An 18,151-nucleotide genomic window follows, 5' to 3' on the forward strand; every position below is an offset into this window, starting at 1 on the left:
TAGCAGTTAGTGCTTTCCACCTGATGAAATGAGCGAGCCTCAGCGCGGCAAAACTGATGAAATGAACGCGGCAAAAAATCGACCAATCAGAATTTTGGTCGAACCAGAACGTATCGACCAATTAATCGACTAATCGACTGGGACAGTACAGCCCTAATTGGTACATTCCTACTAATTAGTGACTTACAGGCATCGACACACTTTTAATATCAGTGCATCTCTAGTTTTCTGGGTAGTTGCTTAACATGTGATGCTGTGTTTGCCTGACACGTTTCTCAGTATTGTTTGTTCCCTGTGTTTCAGGAGCAGAAGATGGACCCGGCGCAGGGTTTAGACTTCTATCACTCCAGCCTTCCTCCTCTGAGACGAGCCAAATCCCTGGACCGCAGGACCACTGAGTCCGTCATGACCGTAAGACACCCCCCCCCCCCCCCCTGTCTCTAGCTAGACGTCTGAAGGGCCACTCATGCCTGCTTCAGATTACACCATTCTGACTCCTCAAATCTTGTGGTGTCATGGACAGGAAACATGTCCGACTACACGCTGACAAGTCTGAAGGTCCACTTACTGTCCAAAATAGTTAAAACCTCTTTCTTCCATCTTAGAAATATTGCCAGATTGAGTCCAATGCTGTCTTTTACATTTACATTTACATTTAATAATTTAGCAGACGCTTTTTTTCAAAGCGACTCACAAATGAGGAGAACAATAGAAGCAGTGAAACTAACAATAGGACAACAATATGTAAGTGCTATGACCCTTCCCAGTTTAGTATAACGCAGTACATGTCATTTTTATTTGATTTTATAGATGGGTAGATAGATATAGAAGAGAGGGTGTTAGTATTAATGGATCAAGTGTTGGACCAACTTTCCTTGTTGCTGAGAGGTTGATTAACACTTTTGTGTTTTCCCGTATTGATTATTGTAATGCCTTGTTAGCTGGAGGGTCAAAAGCTAACTTAAACAAATTGCAGGTAGTGCAAAACTCAGCAACTCGAATCCTTAACTAGAACTAGGATAATGATCACATTACTCCCATTTTGGAGTCTCTGCATTGGCTCCCCATTAGGGTTAGGGTAGACTTTAAAATTCTGATGCTTACTTACACAGCTTTACATATGGTTGGCACCTCAATACTTGACCGAACTTTTAATTCCATATTCTCCAACACGTGACCTTCGTTCATCTGAAACTGGGGCCGGTTTCACAAAGCTATGTTAGACCGGTCTATAGTGTTAGACAAGTCTAAAATGTGCTCATAGACTAGTCTAATGCAAGTTAGACTGTTTCACAAAAATAAAGACTGACTTAATTTAGACCAAAAAAATTAGACACCTTCCCCCCAGGCTAACTTACCCCCAGACACCTCCCCCCCAGGCTAACTTCCCCTCAGGCTAACTTACCCCCAGACACCTTACCCCCAGACACCTTACCCCCAGGCTACCTTACCCCCAGACACCTTACCCCCAGACACCTTACCCCCAGACACCTTACCCCCAGGCTAACTTACCCCCAGGCTAACTTACCCCCAGGCTAACTTACCCCCAGACACCTTACCCCCAGGCTAACTTACCCCCAGACACCTTACCCCCAGGCTAACTTACCCCCAGACACCTTACCCCCAGGCTAACTTAGGTCTAAGACTCTGTTACCTTGGCAACCAGCAGTAACAATCAGTCACATTACAAACAGCCAAAAGAAAAGGGAAAATGGCTCATATTTTAACATTTCTTCTTGTTACTACATTCTCCGCTAAATTTCCCAAGTAAAATGTCCTTGTAACTGTTATTCTCCTCCTACAAACACACATGTTCCGCTGGGGTAAACTGCACTGAGCGGTTGAATGCGCTTACTCGATCCGCCATGTTTTTTTGTTTTGAAAAGTGTCTTAATTTACCCAGAAGGCATTGCAGTGTAGTCCTACTTAAGATAGTCAGAGTCTTAAGTGCTTTGTGCAACGGTCTGATTTGGATGTCTATCTGAAGTCTGACTATCTCTGAGCCATAGTCAAAGTCTATCTTTGTGAAACCGGCCCCTGGTCTTTTTACTGTTCCTTTAAAGGGATAGTTCACTTTGAAATTAAATTTTGGTATGTTTTAGCTTACCTCAAGGGCATCCAAGATGTAGGTGTCTTTGTTTCCACAGTAGTTTCAGTTTTGTTATTTTTAGGTCAAACCGTTCTTGTCTGTCAGTCATATAATGCAGGTCTATGGTCACCACCTCAAAGACCATGCACAGAGAAGTCCAAATTAAACAATTCCCCATGGTAAGTACACATTGATGGCCTAAGACACGAAACGAGCGGTTTGTGTGAGAAAACGAACAGTATTTATGTCGTTTTTACCTCTTATACACAGCCATGTCCAAGTGATCTGAGAGCGCGCACGCTTCCTGGTGTGTGACGTGTGCGCGCGTTCTGGCTTAGTCTGCGCAAACAATGAGTGATGTACACGCACGAGAGATCACTTCCGGCACTTTCCGTTTTAAAAAACGATATAAATACTGTTCGTTTTCTCACACAAACCACTCGTTTTGTGTCTTAGGCCATCAATGTGTACTTACCATGGGGAATTGTTTAATTTGGACTTCTCTGTGCATGCTCTTTGAGGTGGTGACCATAGACCTGCATTATATGACTGACAGACAAGAACGGTTTGACCTAAAAATATCAAAACTGAAACTACTGCGGAAACAAAGACACCTACATCTTGGATGCCCTTGAGGTAAGCTAAAACATACCAACATTTAATTTCAAAGTGAACTATCCCTTTAACTCGCTTACAATTGATGGGAGATTTTTCTTCAATAGCTCCAAAACTATGGAATTCTTTACCGATCGAGATATGGCAAGCAAACTCTCTAAGCATTTTTAAATATTACCTTAAAACAATTGTTTTTAGGGTAGCTTTTAATTGAACATTTGTATAAATGTTTCATTGTGCATTATTTTATATGGTGTATTTATTAGTTTCTGTAAAGCGCTTTGAGATGTACAGTTAAAAGCACTATAGAAAATGAAGGTTATATAAAGTGTGTCCTCTGTCCTGCCACTTCTAAAGTCAGAGAACTGTGTGTGTGTGTGTGTGTGTGTGTGTGTGTGTGTGGTGAATCTCTTCCAAACCCTCACAATTGCTCTGTTGTTCTCTGAGGTTCACAGGTTAAAGAGAACAGCAGCAGGATTTGGCTTGTTTTGAAGGGAAAGATGGACTACTGGTTTGGAATATTTTAGTCAGCGTGATATAAAGAACATCTCGATTCACAGAGACTTCAGAGTTAGATGATGATCACTGCTGTCCACAACTCTCTCTGCAAACGTTTTATATATCGGACAGGCTACAAACACGTTTAAAAGTCAATATCTACCAATTAATCCACCTATTAATTCATTTAAAAAGCATTGACAGGCTATTATTTCTTAGAAAGAAAAAAATTAACAAAAATGCTCCTTTACTCCTTATTAATAAATTGAAGGTTTTGTCAAAGACCAGCATGCACTGTGTCTCTTAAAACAGATCATTCAACCACTTTTTGACATGGTGAAGTTAGTTGAGGTTGTAAAATGTCAGTGTTAATTTCAGATGAATAATGTATTCATCAACAACATTCTTTCACTGACTAAAATAAAAATAACTAAATAAAAACCAGTTTGTGATGAACAACTAAAACACACAATACAATTACTAAAAGTCCCCCTATAAATCAATAATTTTATCCCTTAAATCTCATATTTGATCACCAGAATTACATATTTAAATGTTTTTTCCTTGAAAATAATGTCTTCATTGCCAATGCAGAGGCCAAAACATCCATCTACCGCATTTTCACACGCACACAAAAAAAAGCACCACATTGGAACACAAAAACACTTTCTAAGTCATATAGGGGTCGGGTTAATGTGTGTGTGATGGGTAGGTTTAGGGGTCGGGTTGGTGTGTTTGTGTGTGTGTGTGTGTGTGTGTGTGTGTGTGTGTGAGTGTGTGTGTGTGATGGGTAGGTTTAGGGGTCGGGTTGGTGTGTGTGTGTGTGTGTGTGTGTGAGTGTGTGAGATGGATAGGTTTAGGGGTCGGGTTAGTGTGTGTGTGTGTGTGTGATGGATAGGTTTAGGGATCGGGTTAGTGTTTGTGTGATGGGTAGGTTTAGGGGTCGGGTTGGTGTGTGTGTGTGTGTGTTTGTGTGTTTGTGTGTATGTGTGAGTGTGTGAGATGGATAGGTTTAGGGGTCGGGTTAGTGTTTGTGTGTGTTGGATAGGTTTAGGGGTCGGGTTAGTGTGTGTGTGATGGGTAGTTTTAGGGGTCGGGTTAGTGTGTGTGTGAGTGATGGGCAGGTTTAGGGGTCGGGTTAGTGTGTGTGTGTGTGTGTGTGTGTGTGAGATGGATAGGTTTAGGGGTCGGGTTAGTGTGTGTGTGTGTGATGGATAGGTTTAGGGGTCGGGTTAGTGTGTGTGTGAGTGATGGGCAGGTTTAGGGGTCGGGTTAGTGTGTGTGTGTGTGTGTGTGTGTGTGTGTGTGTGTGTGTGTGTGTGTGTGTGTGTGTGATGGATAGGTTTAGGGATCGGGTTAGTGTTTGTGTGATGGGCAGGTTTAGGGGTCGGGTTAGTGTGTGTGTGTGTGTGTGTGTGTGTGTGTGTGTGATGGATAGGTTTAGGGATCGGGTTAGTGTTTGTGTGATGGGCAGGTTTAGGAGTCGGGTTAGTGTGTGTGTGTGTGTGTGTGTGTGTGTGTGTGTGTGTGTGTGTGTGTGTGATGGGCAGGTTTAGGGGTCGGGTTAATGTGTGTGTGTGTTGGATAGGTTTAGGGGTCGGGTTAGTGTGTGTGTGTGTGTGTGTGTGTGTGTGTGTGTGTGTGTGTGTGTGTGATGGGTAGTTTTAGGGGTCGGGTTAGTGTGTGTGTGAGTGATGGGCAGGTTTAGGGGTCGGGTTAGTGTGTGTGTGTGTGTGTGAGTGTGATGGATAGGTTTAGGGGTCGGGTTAGTGTGTGTGTGTGTGTGAGTGAGTGATGGGTAGTTTTAGGGGTCGGGTTAGTGTGTGTGTGAGTGATGGGCAGGTTTAGGGGTCGGGTTAGTGTGTGTGTGTGTGTGTGTGTGTGTGAGATGGATAGGTTTAGGGGTCGGGTTAGTGTGTGTGTGAGTGATGGGCAGGTTTAGGGGTCGGGTTAGTGTGTGTGTGTGTGTGTGTGTGTGTGAGAGATGGATAGGTTTAGGGGTCGGGTTAGTGTGTGTGTGTGTGTGTGTGTGTGTGTGTGTGTGTGTGTGTGTGTGTGTGTGTGTGTGATGGGTAGTTTTAGGGGTCGGGTTAGTGTGTGTGTGAGTGAGTGATGGGCAGGTTTAGGGGTCGGGTTTGTGTGTGTGTGTGTGTGTGTGTGTGTGTGTGTGTGTGTGTGTGTGTGTGTGTGTGTGAGATGGATAGGTTTAGGGGTCGGGTTAGTGTGTGTGTGTGTGTGTGTGAGTGAGTGATGGGTAGTTTTAGGGGTCGGGTTAGTGTGTGTGTGTGTGTGTGTGTGTGTGTGTGTGTGTGTGTGTGTGTGTGTGTGTGTGTGATAGGTTTAGGGGTCGGGTTAGTGTGTGTGTGTGTGAGTGAGTGATGGGTAGTTTTAGGGGTCGGGTTAGTGTAAGGGGAGAGAATACAGTTTGTACAGTATAAAAAACATTACTTCTATGGAGGTCCTCACAAGTATAGCTAAACAAACACACGTGTGTGTGTGTGTGTGTTGCTCCGTCCAGCACTCTTAACACCCTGTTTTCCCTGGACTCAATACACAAATGCCGGTTTTGTTGTTGCTTTTGTGTGGAGCACTCCAGGGTCTCCGCGGATCCTTAAAAGGTCTTAAATTAGATTTTTCACATTTAAGGCCATAAAAAGTCTTAAATCTTTTTTTAATTTTTTTTCATGTCTTATTTTTACTTATGAAAGGTCTTAAATTTTAAATTTGAACACTTTGACTTATACTTATCTAAATGCTTTCGAAATTAAAACTATCTAATTAGCGTAGGCCTACGTATCATTTTTTTTAATCTATCTTGGTGGATTTTCTTGTTCACGTGACGATTGCGTCTGTCTCCTGCACGCCAGAGGAGAGGAGAAAACCAGTAAATGTCAGTTCAGTTGTAAGTTCAGTCTTTATGTGCTTAGGAGTGTGCGATGTTGTCTATGAATATGAACTATGATGATATTGTAATCATTGTTTAACTATGTACGAGGCACTGCGAGTGTGAGCTGACATCGCGTTTGTCTCTCAGGCTTGCTTTCACTGTGTGATGTGTCAGTGCAGTTATAGATGTGCCCAAATGAGTTTTTGTCTTATATTTATATCATATTATGTTGTTATATTAGAATATCACATGAGAAAGAGTGCCGTTTTCCTGTGCACAATTGCAAATGTGCTATTTATTTTATACAACAGTTAAATTAAAAATAGAGTTAACATTGTGAGTTACTTTTTGTCAATATTGCGCACCCCTAATGTACGGTATTCATTTTGATTTCTTCAGGTCTTAAAAAGCCTTAAATTTGAATTAAAAAATTGTGCAGATACCCTGTCACTCGAGTTCTTCAAGAGTGTGTGTGTAAGTCGAGTAGTCCAGAGAGACACCCTGATGTGCGTCTCTGTTTCTCAACCAAGAGTGTAAAAAACAACAAAGTGCAGCTGGTAGAAATGTGTAAAAGTGATGCGAGCTGATGCTCTTCCTCTGTTTATACTCATGACTGTTTCCCTCTTCATCACAGCCAGACCTGCTGAACTTCAAGAAAGGTTGGATGGTGAAGCTTGATGAACAAGGCCAGGTGAGCTTGTGTTTCAATAAACAAACAAACAGAAATGTATTCGATCTCACAGACACGTAACGTTGAGGAATGAAATGCTGAATCTGAAACTGCTGGCTGATAAATGAATATTCACAATGTGTAAACAATGCGGTATATACTTATATATTTAAAAACAAATTGGATTCTGTAAAGGCAACATTGCAAATATTATTTTTATTTGATAACATTTCCTAAAAATGTGTCTTTCGATTAAATCATGAGTCTTTTTTTATTTTTTTATATTAAAATATTTTAGTATTAATATGAAACCGATAATTTTTTATATTTGAAAGCCAATAACTGATATATCGGCCGATAAATCTAAATCCATTTTTTTTTTTTATTGTTTGCGAGCCTGATTACAAAAACAAAAGTCTCATTAAAATCCACACAGTGCAGTAGCCTATAGCAAACCAGTGTACGATTCCTTCACTTTTACAATTAATTTGACACTTGTGGCCACATTTCTTTATCATAAATAAACATTGCCTTACAAAGAAATAAAATAATGCCTAAATAATGCAAATAAGTCATTGGACAACACATATAAATATAAAAATGTATGTGTTATGGATCAATAAAATGGATTAGCCTAGTCTATGTGTCCAGACAATATTGATAGTTTTTTTAGTTTTTTTTTAGATGATTTGGAGTTTTTTATTTGTAACATATGATATAGTCAAGTAACAACACGACCACGCAACATATGAGAGCTGTTTGGCTGAATATGATCATGATTACAAATGTTACATTGATTTTATAGTTCGATAAACAAGTAGTTAATATTAAATTATTTTCCTTTTAGACACAAAATGAGCTGTTCTTCTATTTCACCAACTGGTTCACAGCAGAACTATTGCGCATCTCAAAGCAACACTTGTTTTGTTACTGAATGATTCAGCGTTTCGAATGAATTGGTTGAATGAATGATTCAATGACTCACTCATTAAGTGACTGACCGCCACCTACTGGCAGTTTAATGTATTACAGTATCATTGTTTTAGTTTTTTTATATATTCAAAAATTACATTAATAACATTATTTATTGCAGTTATAATTTTGCAGTGTGAGTTATTTAGTTATTTAGTAAGTTATTTTTCTTTATTTCCTGAAGATGTGAAGCAGTTTTGATCAGTCTCTCAGCTCAAACGCCCGACTCAAAGCATGCACTGATGCTGTTTAAAGGCCACGGCACACTTTGATTGCTCTGCTTCAATAGGTCGAAGTTGAAAGGATAGAGCCTCTCAACTTTTTCCACACGCTCTTTAAAGGAGGATAAATGTCTTAAAAGCCAGACTGATGCAGGGTTGTCTGGGACCGAGGGCTCTGTGTAATTATCTGATGCGTTTCAGCTCTATATGTATGTCTTATCTCTCACTTTATGCTTTTCTGTTTCAGTGGAAGAAGTATTGGTTTGTGCTGACCGATCACAGTCTTCGATACTACAAGGATTCTATTGCTGAAGAGGTAATCTGTGTTTGAGGAAGTTCAGTGCACACATTTGTGTTTTATTCTGGATTTATTTTTTCACCCTCTTTAGAGTTATTATATTATATTTTGATAATCCGCCTGATTGCTGTAATTGATGATGTTTCTCTCACTGAATGTCAACAGGCGTCTGATCTGGATGGAGAGATTGACCTCAGCACATGCTATAATGTTACAGAGTATCAAGCTCAACGCAACTATGGCTTCCAGATACACGTAAGTCTGTCTGAAGATTATTATTTACATTTTTATGAACTTTTTGTTTTATGGACTTTCTATTTTATTTTATAGTTTGGATTTATTTAATTTTTTTATTTTATGGACATTTTGTTAAATTGTTATGGACTTTCTATTTAATTTTTTTACTTTTTATTTTATTAACTTTTGTTTTATGAACTTTATTTTTAATTTTATGGACTTTTATTTTATAGTTTGGATTTATTTATTTTATTTTATGGACATTTTGTTAAATTGTTATGGACTTTCTATTTTATTTTTGGTCTTTTTTTATTTTATTAACATTTGTTTTATGGACTTTCTGTTTTATTTTATGGACTTTTTGGTTTATTTAATGAACTTTTTCTTTTTATTAACTGTGTTTTATGGACTTTCTATTTTATAAAAAAAATTTGACTTTTTTTTCTTTCATTTAATTTTAATTTTATTTAGCACGTCATGTTATAAAGACGTTTTTAGTAGTTGTACTTGGTTCTGTAACTGAACTCTGGCGCACAAGCACTGCAGAGACAGATAGTCCAGTTGTTAGCCTGAGCATGTTTGGTTCTTTTCATTCTTCTCAAAGGTTTTGAAATATTAATGAATTGGAAGGTTCTTCTAATCTTTGTGCTCTATTTTCCAGACTCAAGAGGCGGTGCACACACTCTCTGCCATGACCGCAGGAATACGGCGGAACTGGATCCAAGCAGTCATGAAGAACGTGCGGCCGTCCACGGCACCAGATGTTGCTAGGTGTGTTTCTACACGTGATATAGTCAACCAGAACGTTTTGTGTCTTTAACAGGGTTCGATCAAGGTGCTTAAAGTACTTGAATTGGACTTTTTGAAAATTAAGTCCTGGAAAACCCCTTGAAAACAGCCATATTTACGAAGAGGTACTCGAAAAGTGCTTGACTTATTTAAATACAATATACGAATACGAACACGAATACAATCTTTTCACGCAAAATTAACACTGCAGCTTGTCTGTTAAACCCCCATCAAACTTTTTTTTCTCGATACGAAGTACACCAACATTATAATATAAAATATTTTTTATTGAACAAATATAGCCTTTATAAACTTTTTATTTAATATACAGTATATGCGACCATTTTTTGAGAATGTGCGAGTTAAAATTTTATGTGGTCGCATTTGTGCGCGTGCATGGTCGTTAAAATTCACGCATGAATTTTCCTGCATTGAACTTGTTTTAGCGCCCGCCAAAGTCTTATTTGATGGGTGAGTAATGTAGATGAACTGCTGCGCTTGTGACAGGGTGCATGTTTAACTGAAAGAACGAGCAGAGAGAGAGACCCGGTCAGAGTCAGGCGAAAGTGTAAACAAGACTTCACCGTCTCCAAACTAAGCACTGTCTTGCTCTCTCTCCCTCGCACATATTAATCTAAATAAATCGACACGGTGCTAAAAGGTCGGAAGACCAAAGTTTCATGTGGCGCATTCAGAGAATTTTTTTTTCTTTTTTTTTTCTGAATTGCCACTGGGTGTGAATTGTGCTAAATAAGTTTCCTTATCTTCTCTGAAAAGCGTCCCAGACATTCAGCTGACATAAAACAACACTTTAATTAAACGAAAAAAACTATCCAGTGATAAAATGTTTTCTGTGTTGACACAAATCTTGGATGTCCATGTCCTAACTGCTGGGAGAATCACACAACGCACATGACACGTCCAATTCGCGAACTAATGACTCCTTTGAACCGATTAATTTTAATGAATGGTTAAAACAACTGATCTTTCCAACAGTGAGCTCAGGAGACGTCTGAATCAGTAACACTTTACAATAAGGTTCTATTTATTACATAAATTACATATAAAGTACAGTTTGCTTACTCAAGCTTTAAAATAAATAAAACCACTTGTTTTTTTTGAAAAGCATATGACTACATTTTTCCACACAGTGCTATCAAGAATCGTCAGTGGCATTATTATTGATAAAATCTTATCAGTTCCCATCCCTATATGAAGACAGTAAAATTATAATCAAACATTAAAGAACATACATGTTTTTTTAATAGTTTTTTTTGAGAGTTAAAAGATTAAAACATTTTGCTAACATGAGGTCTTGTGTCACTGTCAGTCTTTTTACATCAGTGCAAAACTAAGGTATGCAGATTAAGACCACTATTCATCAGCATGCATTGATTAATCCCATGGCATGTAGCAAAAAAAAAAAAAAAGGTGCGACCAAATCATATGCTGGTGCGACCAACTGAGAAAGTTGGTGTAGCACCAGTGCAACCAGTGGAAAGGTTAGTCTGGAGCCCTGCATTACGTACTTTTTTTAATGTTTTTGAAAGAAGTTTCTTCTGCTCATCAAGCCTGCATTTATTTGATCAAAAATACAGAAATAAAAGTAATATTGTGATATATTATTACAATTTAAAATAATGGGTTTTCAATTTCTTATACTTTAAATTATCATTTATTTCTGTGATGCAAAGCTGAATTTTCAGGATCATTACTCCAGTCTATCACATGATCCTTTAGAAATCATTCTAATATGATGATTCATTATCAAAGTTGGAAACAGTTCTGCTGCTTAATATTTTTTCATAACCTGTGATACTTTTCTAGGATACTTTGATGAATAAAAAGTAAAAAAAAAAAAGAAAAGAAAAAAGAAGCATATGTTTTAAAAATAGAAATCTTTTGTAACAGCAATATCCACTACTGGTCAGTCATTTTTTTTCTTTCTTTTTTTGAAATAAATCAATACTTTTATTCAGCAAGGATGTGTTAAATTGATAAAAAGTGATAGTACAGAAGAATATTTTTTTATTTTGAATAAATGCAGTTCTTTTTAACCTTTTATTCATCAAATATATTAGGCAGCAGAACTGTGTCCAACACTCATAATAAATCAGAATATTAGAATGATTTCTAAAGGATCATGACAGACTGGATGTCACATGTGACACTGAAGACTGGAGTAATGATGCTGAAAATTCAGCTTTGCATCACAGGAATAAAGTATTTTTTAAAGTATATTCAAATAGAAAACTATTATTTTAAGTTGTAATAATATTTCACAATATTACTGGGTTTTTTTTCTGTATTTTTGATCAAATAAACGCAGCCTTGATAAGCATTAGAGACATCTTTCAAAAATATAAAAAAACTTAATGTTTCCAAACTTTTGACCTGTACTGTATATATAAAATGCGTTGCAAGTTGTATTTTGGGTACCTTATATCTGTGATTTGAGTTTAAAAAAATCATTTAGATGTTGTTTGATAAGTGCGATCTCTGATAGTAGTCCTTGAAAACCAAAAAAGTAGTGCATGAAAAGTCCTCAAATTTGTATTTTTTTTACAGTAACTGTACGAACCTTTATTTAAAACATTTACATTTTGCTTATAAAATGTTTCCAGCCTGACGGTCGACCCAGGCTCGTTTGAGGGTCTCCCCCGGCCGGACCTCACTGCGGACTCCCCGTCCTCTGAAGCGTCAGTGGAGCGAGAATCCGGAATAAAGAAGAGTCGAGCGAGAGAACGAAGGCGAGAAGGACGGTCAAAAACCTTTGACTGGGCCGAGTTTCGTCCCATCGCTCAGGCTCTGGCCCAGCAGAGAGCGAACGAGTCCGACTCCTTCCAGGCGGAGCTGAGCGAGAGAAACAAGAGGCGGGAGGAGCGGCGCAGGAGGTACGAGAGCGTCACCGGCTCGGCCTTCGATGGGAAGGCGGAGTCTGAGGGTGTGGGCGTGGCCGAGGGTGTGGGTGTGGCCACGGGCGAGGCTCCGCCCCCGTCCGGGGAGCGACAGCAGATGGTGGAGGACGAGATCGAGCAGCGCTGGCAGCAGGTGGAGAAGACGCCCATCAGGGACGAGAGGAGGGTGCCTTTACCTTCCACTCATCCCAGCAGAGACACATCAGAGCTGGAGAAACTCGTGGAGAGCTACAAGAAAGGGGTACGGCATGCAGAAGACAATACACAAACATGCAACGTTGAAATATGGTGTGGGTTCAAATAGTGGAGCGGGGAAAAATGGTTCGTATATGAATCGCGATTTGTATCGATTCACAAATTTCAAAAATCGATTTTCTAAAGTGTTAGACTTCTTTAACTTCGCAGAACTACTTAAAGTAATTAAAGTTATGAAAATCGGATGTGTAACAGTATATTAGATCGGTGCATTCATTCGTAAAGGGAACGCAGCCTCATAAACTGTTGCCATTAATCTTAACCCTATTAAATAAAATAAACCTATTTTTTTATCTTCAATATGAATCAATTTATATTTAATTCATACAGTGAAGATTATACTGGCCTATTTCTTACTACATGTTAAGCAAACTTATGCTACTGTGCCTGAAAAACTTTATTTTAATTTTAAATAGTTTATTTAATTTGTATATTTTTTCTATTGTATTTGTCCTATTGTTTGTAATTTGCTTCTTTGTTTCTATTTTTAATATCTAAAATAAAATTGCCTGCTTTGCTTTATTACAGAAGACTGCGTGTAATGATTATAGTCAGCTTAAATGGCATTTATTTTATAATATTGGGTTAATTATATTGGGATTAATATGGGAAGAAAAACTAAGGTTCACATTTCATTCAGTAGGATTTTTCCTCTTCTAGACCTATTAAACTCTACCGCAGTCAAAAAAGAAAAGTATCACAAAACGGTAAACTACACTCAACTCTATGTACATATCGAATCGAAATTTGATTCAAAATCGAGAATCATGACCTCAAGAAGTGATTTGACTGAATCGTGAGGTACCTAAAGATTCCCACCCCTGGTTTTAAATCATAGCTTCTGGTTGTGCTGTGTCTGTTGTCAGGTGGAAGAGTTGAAGGGTCAGCTGGAGAGCTGCCACCAGCAGTTAATGGACTCCAACCGGCACAAGCTGGAGCTCGAGGGTCAGCTCAAAAACGCCTTTGAGCGGGAACACCAGATCCGCGCCGGCTACATTTCACCGGTACGTCACATGATTTCAATAATGTATCCATTCCAGGTATTGACTTTTTTTTTTTTTTGTCCATTGAGCACATTGCGTTTCATTATTAGGTGACAAACAAACACATGGCTTCCATCTTTATCATCGAAGCTGCAAACGCGTGCTTTGCATGTCTAGAGACAGTTGCATGTAAACGAACAGATTTGTTTCTTATTCTCTTTTTTTTTTGCCTCTACTTAAGATTCCTCTTGCCATGTTCAAGCAAAATGACATTAAACATTTCAATTTCATGCAAACTCTATTGCATGTTCCAACATAGAAATTATTAACATTAATTGTACGTGAATTAATCATTATGCAATGACGGCATGAAAACATACTCAGAGCTTACTGTTGCCCTCCAGATACATTCATACTCAATGATGCACATTTGAAATTAAACATTTGAAGATTTAATGTTTTATTAGGATTTATGCAATAGTTTAAGATTGGGCAAATAAGAGTTTTCAGTGTCAGATCAAATGCATTGAGTATCAGTATGTCTGAAGGGCGTTGAAAATGATTTAAAAATTAATCTTTTGCAGACAGGTGCTACATAAACATTGGCATATGACAAGATGCCTATTAAGGGCATATGTGCATGATATGTTTTATTCATATTTAACCATTCGTTCATCTCATTTTTAACCTTATTCTTGACTTTTTCAATATATGTTATACTGTATGTGTGTTTCGTGTGTGTGTGTTTAGTTTTGTTCAGAATATTGTTGCATTGTTTTAATTTGGACTCAAAATGGCTTACAGCCATCTTTTATTGACTTGTTTGGGATTAAATAGCTTCACAGTTCGATATTTTTCTAATGTATGTTTTCAGTGTAGCAAAGTTAAAGCTTTTATATATTAAAAGCAAATATGGGGTGATTTAAACTTATTAAACATGGCATTTTGCATATCTAGTACACTCAAAAGGTGATGCTCTGTTCAATATCTGTCCAGGACACATTTCATCTTGTCTTTAATGGATTTTATTCACCTTTAAATCAAAAGGTTTGCTATGAACAGACATTAGTGGTTGTTTAATAGTCAGGTGACGTTGTTCCACAAAAGAACTGCAGGCTTATAACTGGATGGCATATAACTGTTCTGGCATTCTTACCTCGCACTAATTTTGCGTCACTTACCCCATGAAACAACTCTTTAACCTCTTTAATATGCATGCATTGTTTTGATTTACTAACCTTTTGCCATTAATTTTTTCTAGCGTTCTAATGTGCATCATTCCATGAAAGAAGCTGAATGAATTTAACCTCAATAGATTGATTAGAAACAGATGTAATGAAGTAAATTTCCCTTAAAAACTTATGAATAATTGTTGATTAATAATCTATTGACCAATGCTGACTGTTAATCAACTGTCTGGTCCCCTTTTCCAAGCTGGATTCCCCTTTGAGTCTTGAGACAGAGCCCCTGATGAAGAGGACTGAACTGGTTAGTTCTCAAGCTCAGAGCTTAACAAAGAAGTACCAGGAAACCAAAGAGCTCCTGCAGCTGCAAGAACTGAAAAAGCGCAACATGCAAGCACAGCTTGGCCTTTCTCTCTCACACTGGCCCACAAAGGAACCTTGCCTTTCTGACACCAAAAACACTGCCATCTCCGAGGTCTGTCCCTCAAACTCCGTTCAAAAAGCGGTCAGTTTCATACTTCAGGATAGTGAGGGAAAGATTAGAGAGCTCGAGGGCTTGATAGACGCAAATGAGCCTCTGACATTAAGGGAGCTGATAAAACTCTTGCACTTGCATAGCGAATACATTTGGGTTGAATCTCCTCAAGGACAGGAAAGTAGGTCAGTGGGTGAAATGATGCAATGCCAAAAACTGTTGGAGAGCCTCAAGAATCAACAGGAAATTGAGAGTGAGACGATGAGGAAAAGCTTGGAAAGAGCTGGAGATTGTATCCGAGATTATGAAGCTCGTTTGGTCACCATGGAGGACATGTTGGGAAAAGTAAAGCAGAAAACGGAGAATCCGTGTGTATCCGGTTGCTTTAGACCAGACCATCCTGAAATGACCAGTAAAGATCTGTCGCAGCAAGTGGAGTTGCTTGCGAACGAAAACTTAGCTTTGCACCAGCGCTATCAGGAGATTGTAAACCAGTTGAGAGAAGCAGATCGAGAAATAGACAGGCTGAAAGCTGAGCTTTGTAGACTACGTAGCAATCCGCAATATCCGCGAGCAAACGTGAACCAGGAGCGGGAAGACAAAGGGACTGCCGATAAAAACGTGTACGAACGAGAACTCGATGAGAAATCGCAGAAGCTGCAAGAGGCTCTTAATAAATTGGAGGCGCTTGGTAATAATTTGAAAGACACAGAGAAAAGATTGCAATTAAAAGAAGCCACTCTTAGGGGTCTTGGATTTCAGGTGGCAGAAAGCGAGAGAGGCGATAAAGAGTCAGATTTGGAGAAAGACGAACTCAAGCGCCAATTGGAGGTCCTTCAATCCCAGCTTTCAGAGAAGGAGAAGAAGCTTCAAAACGCTGAGAATGTCTGTCGAGAGCTTCAGTCCCAGAATACAGAGCTTTTAGCAAAGCACGAAGAGACTGTGAGGATGTTTAATCAGATGCTTGTAGATTCGCAGGAGGAAGTTAGAACGTTGAAAGCGAAGGTGACGTTTGCTAGTGAACCGGGAACCGAAAGCGAGTGCGGAGAGTCGATGCAAAGGGAAGATGTCATTGAGAAAGTCGCGGAAGAGTTCAAGAGAAAGTCGGAGTCTCTTAATCATGTACTCGACATGATAATTGGCAGTAAGGCAACTACAGAATGTGATTCGTCCAGCGCCAACATTTTGGACGAGAATCAGGCAGGAATGATGTTTGAGAGAAGGATTCTGCATAAAGTCTTAGGTGGTTTAGAGGACGAGGAAACCCTAGAAACCGTAAGAACCGTGATTCAGCGTATACTAGCGGATAATGAAATGCTGCTTCTCATGCATAATCTCTCCAACCTCAAAGAACGTGAAAGTGATGCATCTTGCACAGATGAGAGCGCTGGACAATTGAGTGATGTTTTGAATCATTTGTTTGATGACGCCAGCAATCCCTGCATTATAAAGAGTCTTACTGAAGTCGTTCAGAAGAAAGTGGTGTTATTGAACCAAACCGCTTCGGCTATTAGGGAACGAACAAATGAGCAGATGCAGTCGTTGGCTTTGAGTCTTTCAAACTGCGACTTGCAACGATGCCGGTCCGAGTACATTCGTGAGGCCGTAATGGACATAACCATGTGCTTTGTAATTCTGAAGATCTTCCCAGCGATGAAACGTTTAAACCTTTCTGATTTGAGAGCACAACTTCAGTCTGAACAAGAGGACAAGCAAGTTTCTTCAAGCGTCCAGAGTCCCAAAAGTGCCGATTTAATGGCAGTAACCCACATTCAGATTGAAGGAGAACCGATCGACTCCGTGGACGGGACCATTCAGCTTCAGGACACGATGGCGAAGCATAAAAAGGAGCTGCGAGAATTAAAGGAGGAGTACGAGCAAGAAGCAGAGAAGCTGAGACTGGAAGTGGCCAAAGCCGGCGAGACTCTGAAGCTGAGATCCGAGGAGAACGTGAAAGAGATCGACTTCCTGACCGAGTGCATGGAGAACCTTAAGAAGAAGCATGAGATTGAGTGTAACAACCTGCAAGCCCGCTTCGATCGAGAAATGGAAGAGCTCACGGACGCCGTCGGACCTGTGGATGATGGCGAGCCAACCAGGAGTTCCCTCAAAGAGCGGATCCAGAAGCTTGTGTCCCGGGTGTCCGAACTGACTGAGGAAATGAATCAACAAGACAGTGCAACATTACTGCGTCTGAAATACCAGAAAGACTTGGAAAACCTAAAGGTCAAGGAGATCCGTGTCCTTGCTGTTCTCCGTCTGTAATGACTTCATGTGGCAACCTGATCCTTTCCCTTCCTTTTCTCATACTAACCCTGCTTTGTGGTGCTTTGGTCTCTAGCCTAATATCTCTCACCAGTGACGCATGGCTATTAACCTTAGGTGTGCATGTACGCTTTAGCGTTAGGAGTGTGGGTCAGGGGGAAATTTAAGAGAACTCATTGAAGAAACCGTTTCTAGCGTATTGAACCCAATGGAGAGCAATTAAGAATCAGTTCGTCAGATGGATCTGAGAATGCATACTCTTAAAACCTCGTAGATGTGGTTCACCTGGTTCTTGTTTTCATACTCAAGCTCTTTGCCTGATTAACAGTCTTTGCAAGAGTAGTTCTTCATAAATCGCCCTTGTCTTTGATGACTGCAAAATGCCAGCTGCTTAACCTAATTAATAATAATGCATGACAACAACTAAAATATTTTACTTTAAATAACAGTCTATGATTTAAAATGTGAATGTTTTTGTGAAAGAATTGACTCTGAAGACAGATGCAATTAAATTTCATTATGCAGTATTATAATAAATCAGATTTATTTGATTTGATTTCATAAATTATATAAACTGTTGCATTCGTGCACCATCTTGCAATACAAAATTCCAAGTACTGACAAATAAACAGCTAGTTTGTTACTCGATTGCTGATTTAAAAACATACAAACTAGCAATAATTGCAGTAGTTTTCTTTTGTTTAGTCAGTGTGATGTGGCCTTAAAGACCAGAGCTCAAGTCTGTTCCTGACTACATCATTTTACACTCATAGACAAATTGTAAAAATAGACAAA

General features: G+C 39.1%; 1 protein-coding gene across 5 annotated transcripts in view; it reads left to right on the forward strand.

Moving 5' to 3' along the window:
- Window positions 1-18,151, forward strand: part of LOC309485287 (myosin phosphatase Rho interacting protein) — a 71,460-nt gene that overhangs the window by 38,086 nt on the left and 15,223 nt on the right. For 3 of the 5 annotated variants that reach the window (XM_082152057.1, XM_082152056.1, XM_082152055.1), the window contains exons 9-16: window positions 304-411; window positions 6,724-6,780; window positions 8,200-8,268; window positions 8,416-8,505; window positions 9,149-9,258; window positions 11,901-12,435; window positions 13,316-13,453; window positions 14,867-17,317. In XM_082152057.1, the coding sequence (XP_082008183.1) occupies window positions 304-411; window positions 6,724-6,780; window positions 8,200-8,268; window positions 8,416-8,505; window positions 9,149-9,258; window positions 11,901-12,435; window positions 13,316-13,453; window positions 14,867-17,317 (3,558 nt within the window). The remainder of the gene's footprint in view (window positions 1-303; window positions 412-6,723; window positions 6,781-8,199; window positions 8,269-8,415; window positions 8,506-9,148; window positions 9,259-11,900; window positions 12,436-13,315; window positions 13,454-14,866; window positions 17,318-18,151) is intronic. The other 2 variants (XM_082152058.1, XM_082152059.1) reach the window with 2 other exon arrangements.

Source organism: Leuciscus leuciscus (genome assembly GCF_965113295.1).
Source record: "Leuciscus leuciscus genome assembly, chromosome: 21".
Classification (NCBI taxonomy): Eukaryota; Metazoa; Chordata; class Actinopteri; order Cypriniformes; family Leuciscidae; genus Leuciscus; species Leuciscus leuciscus.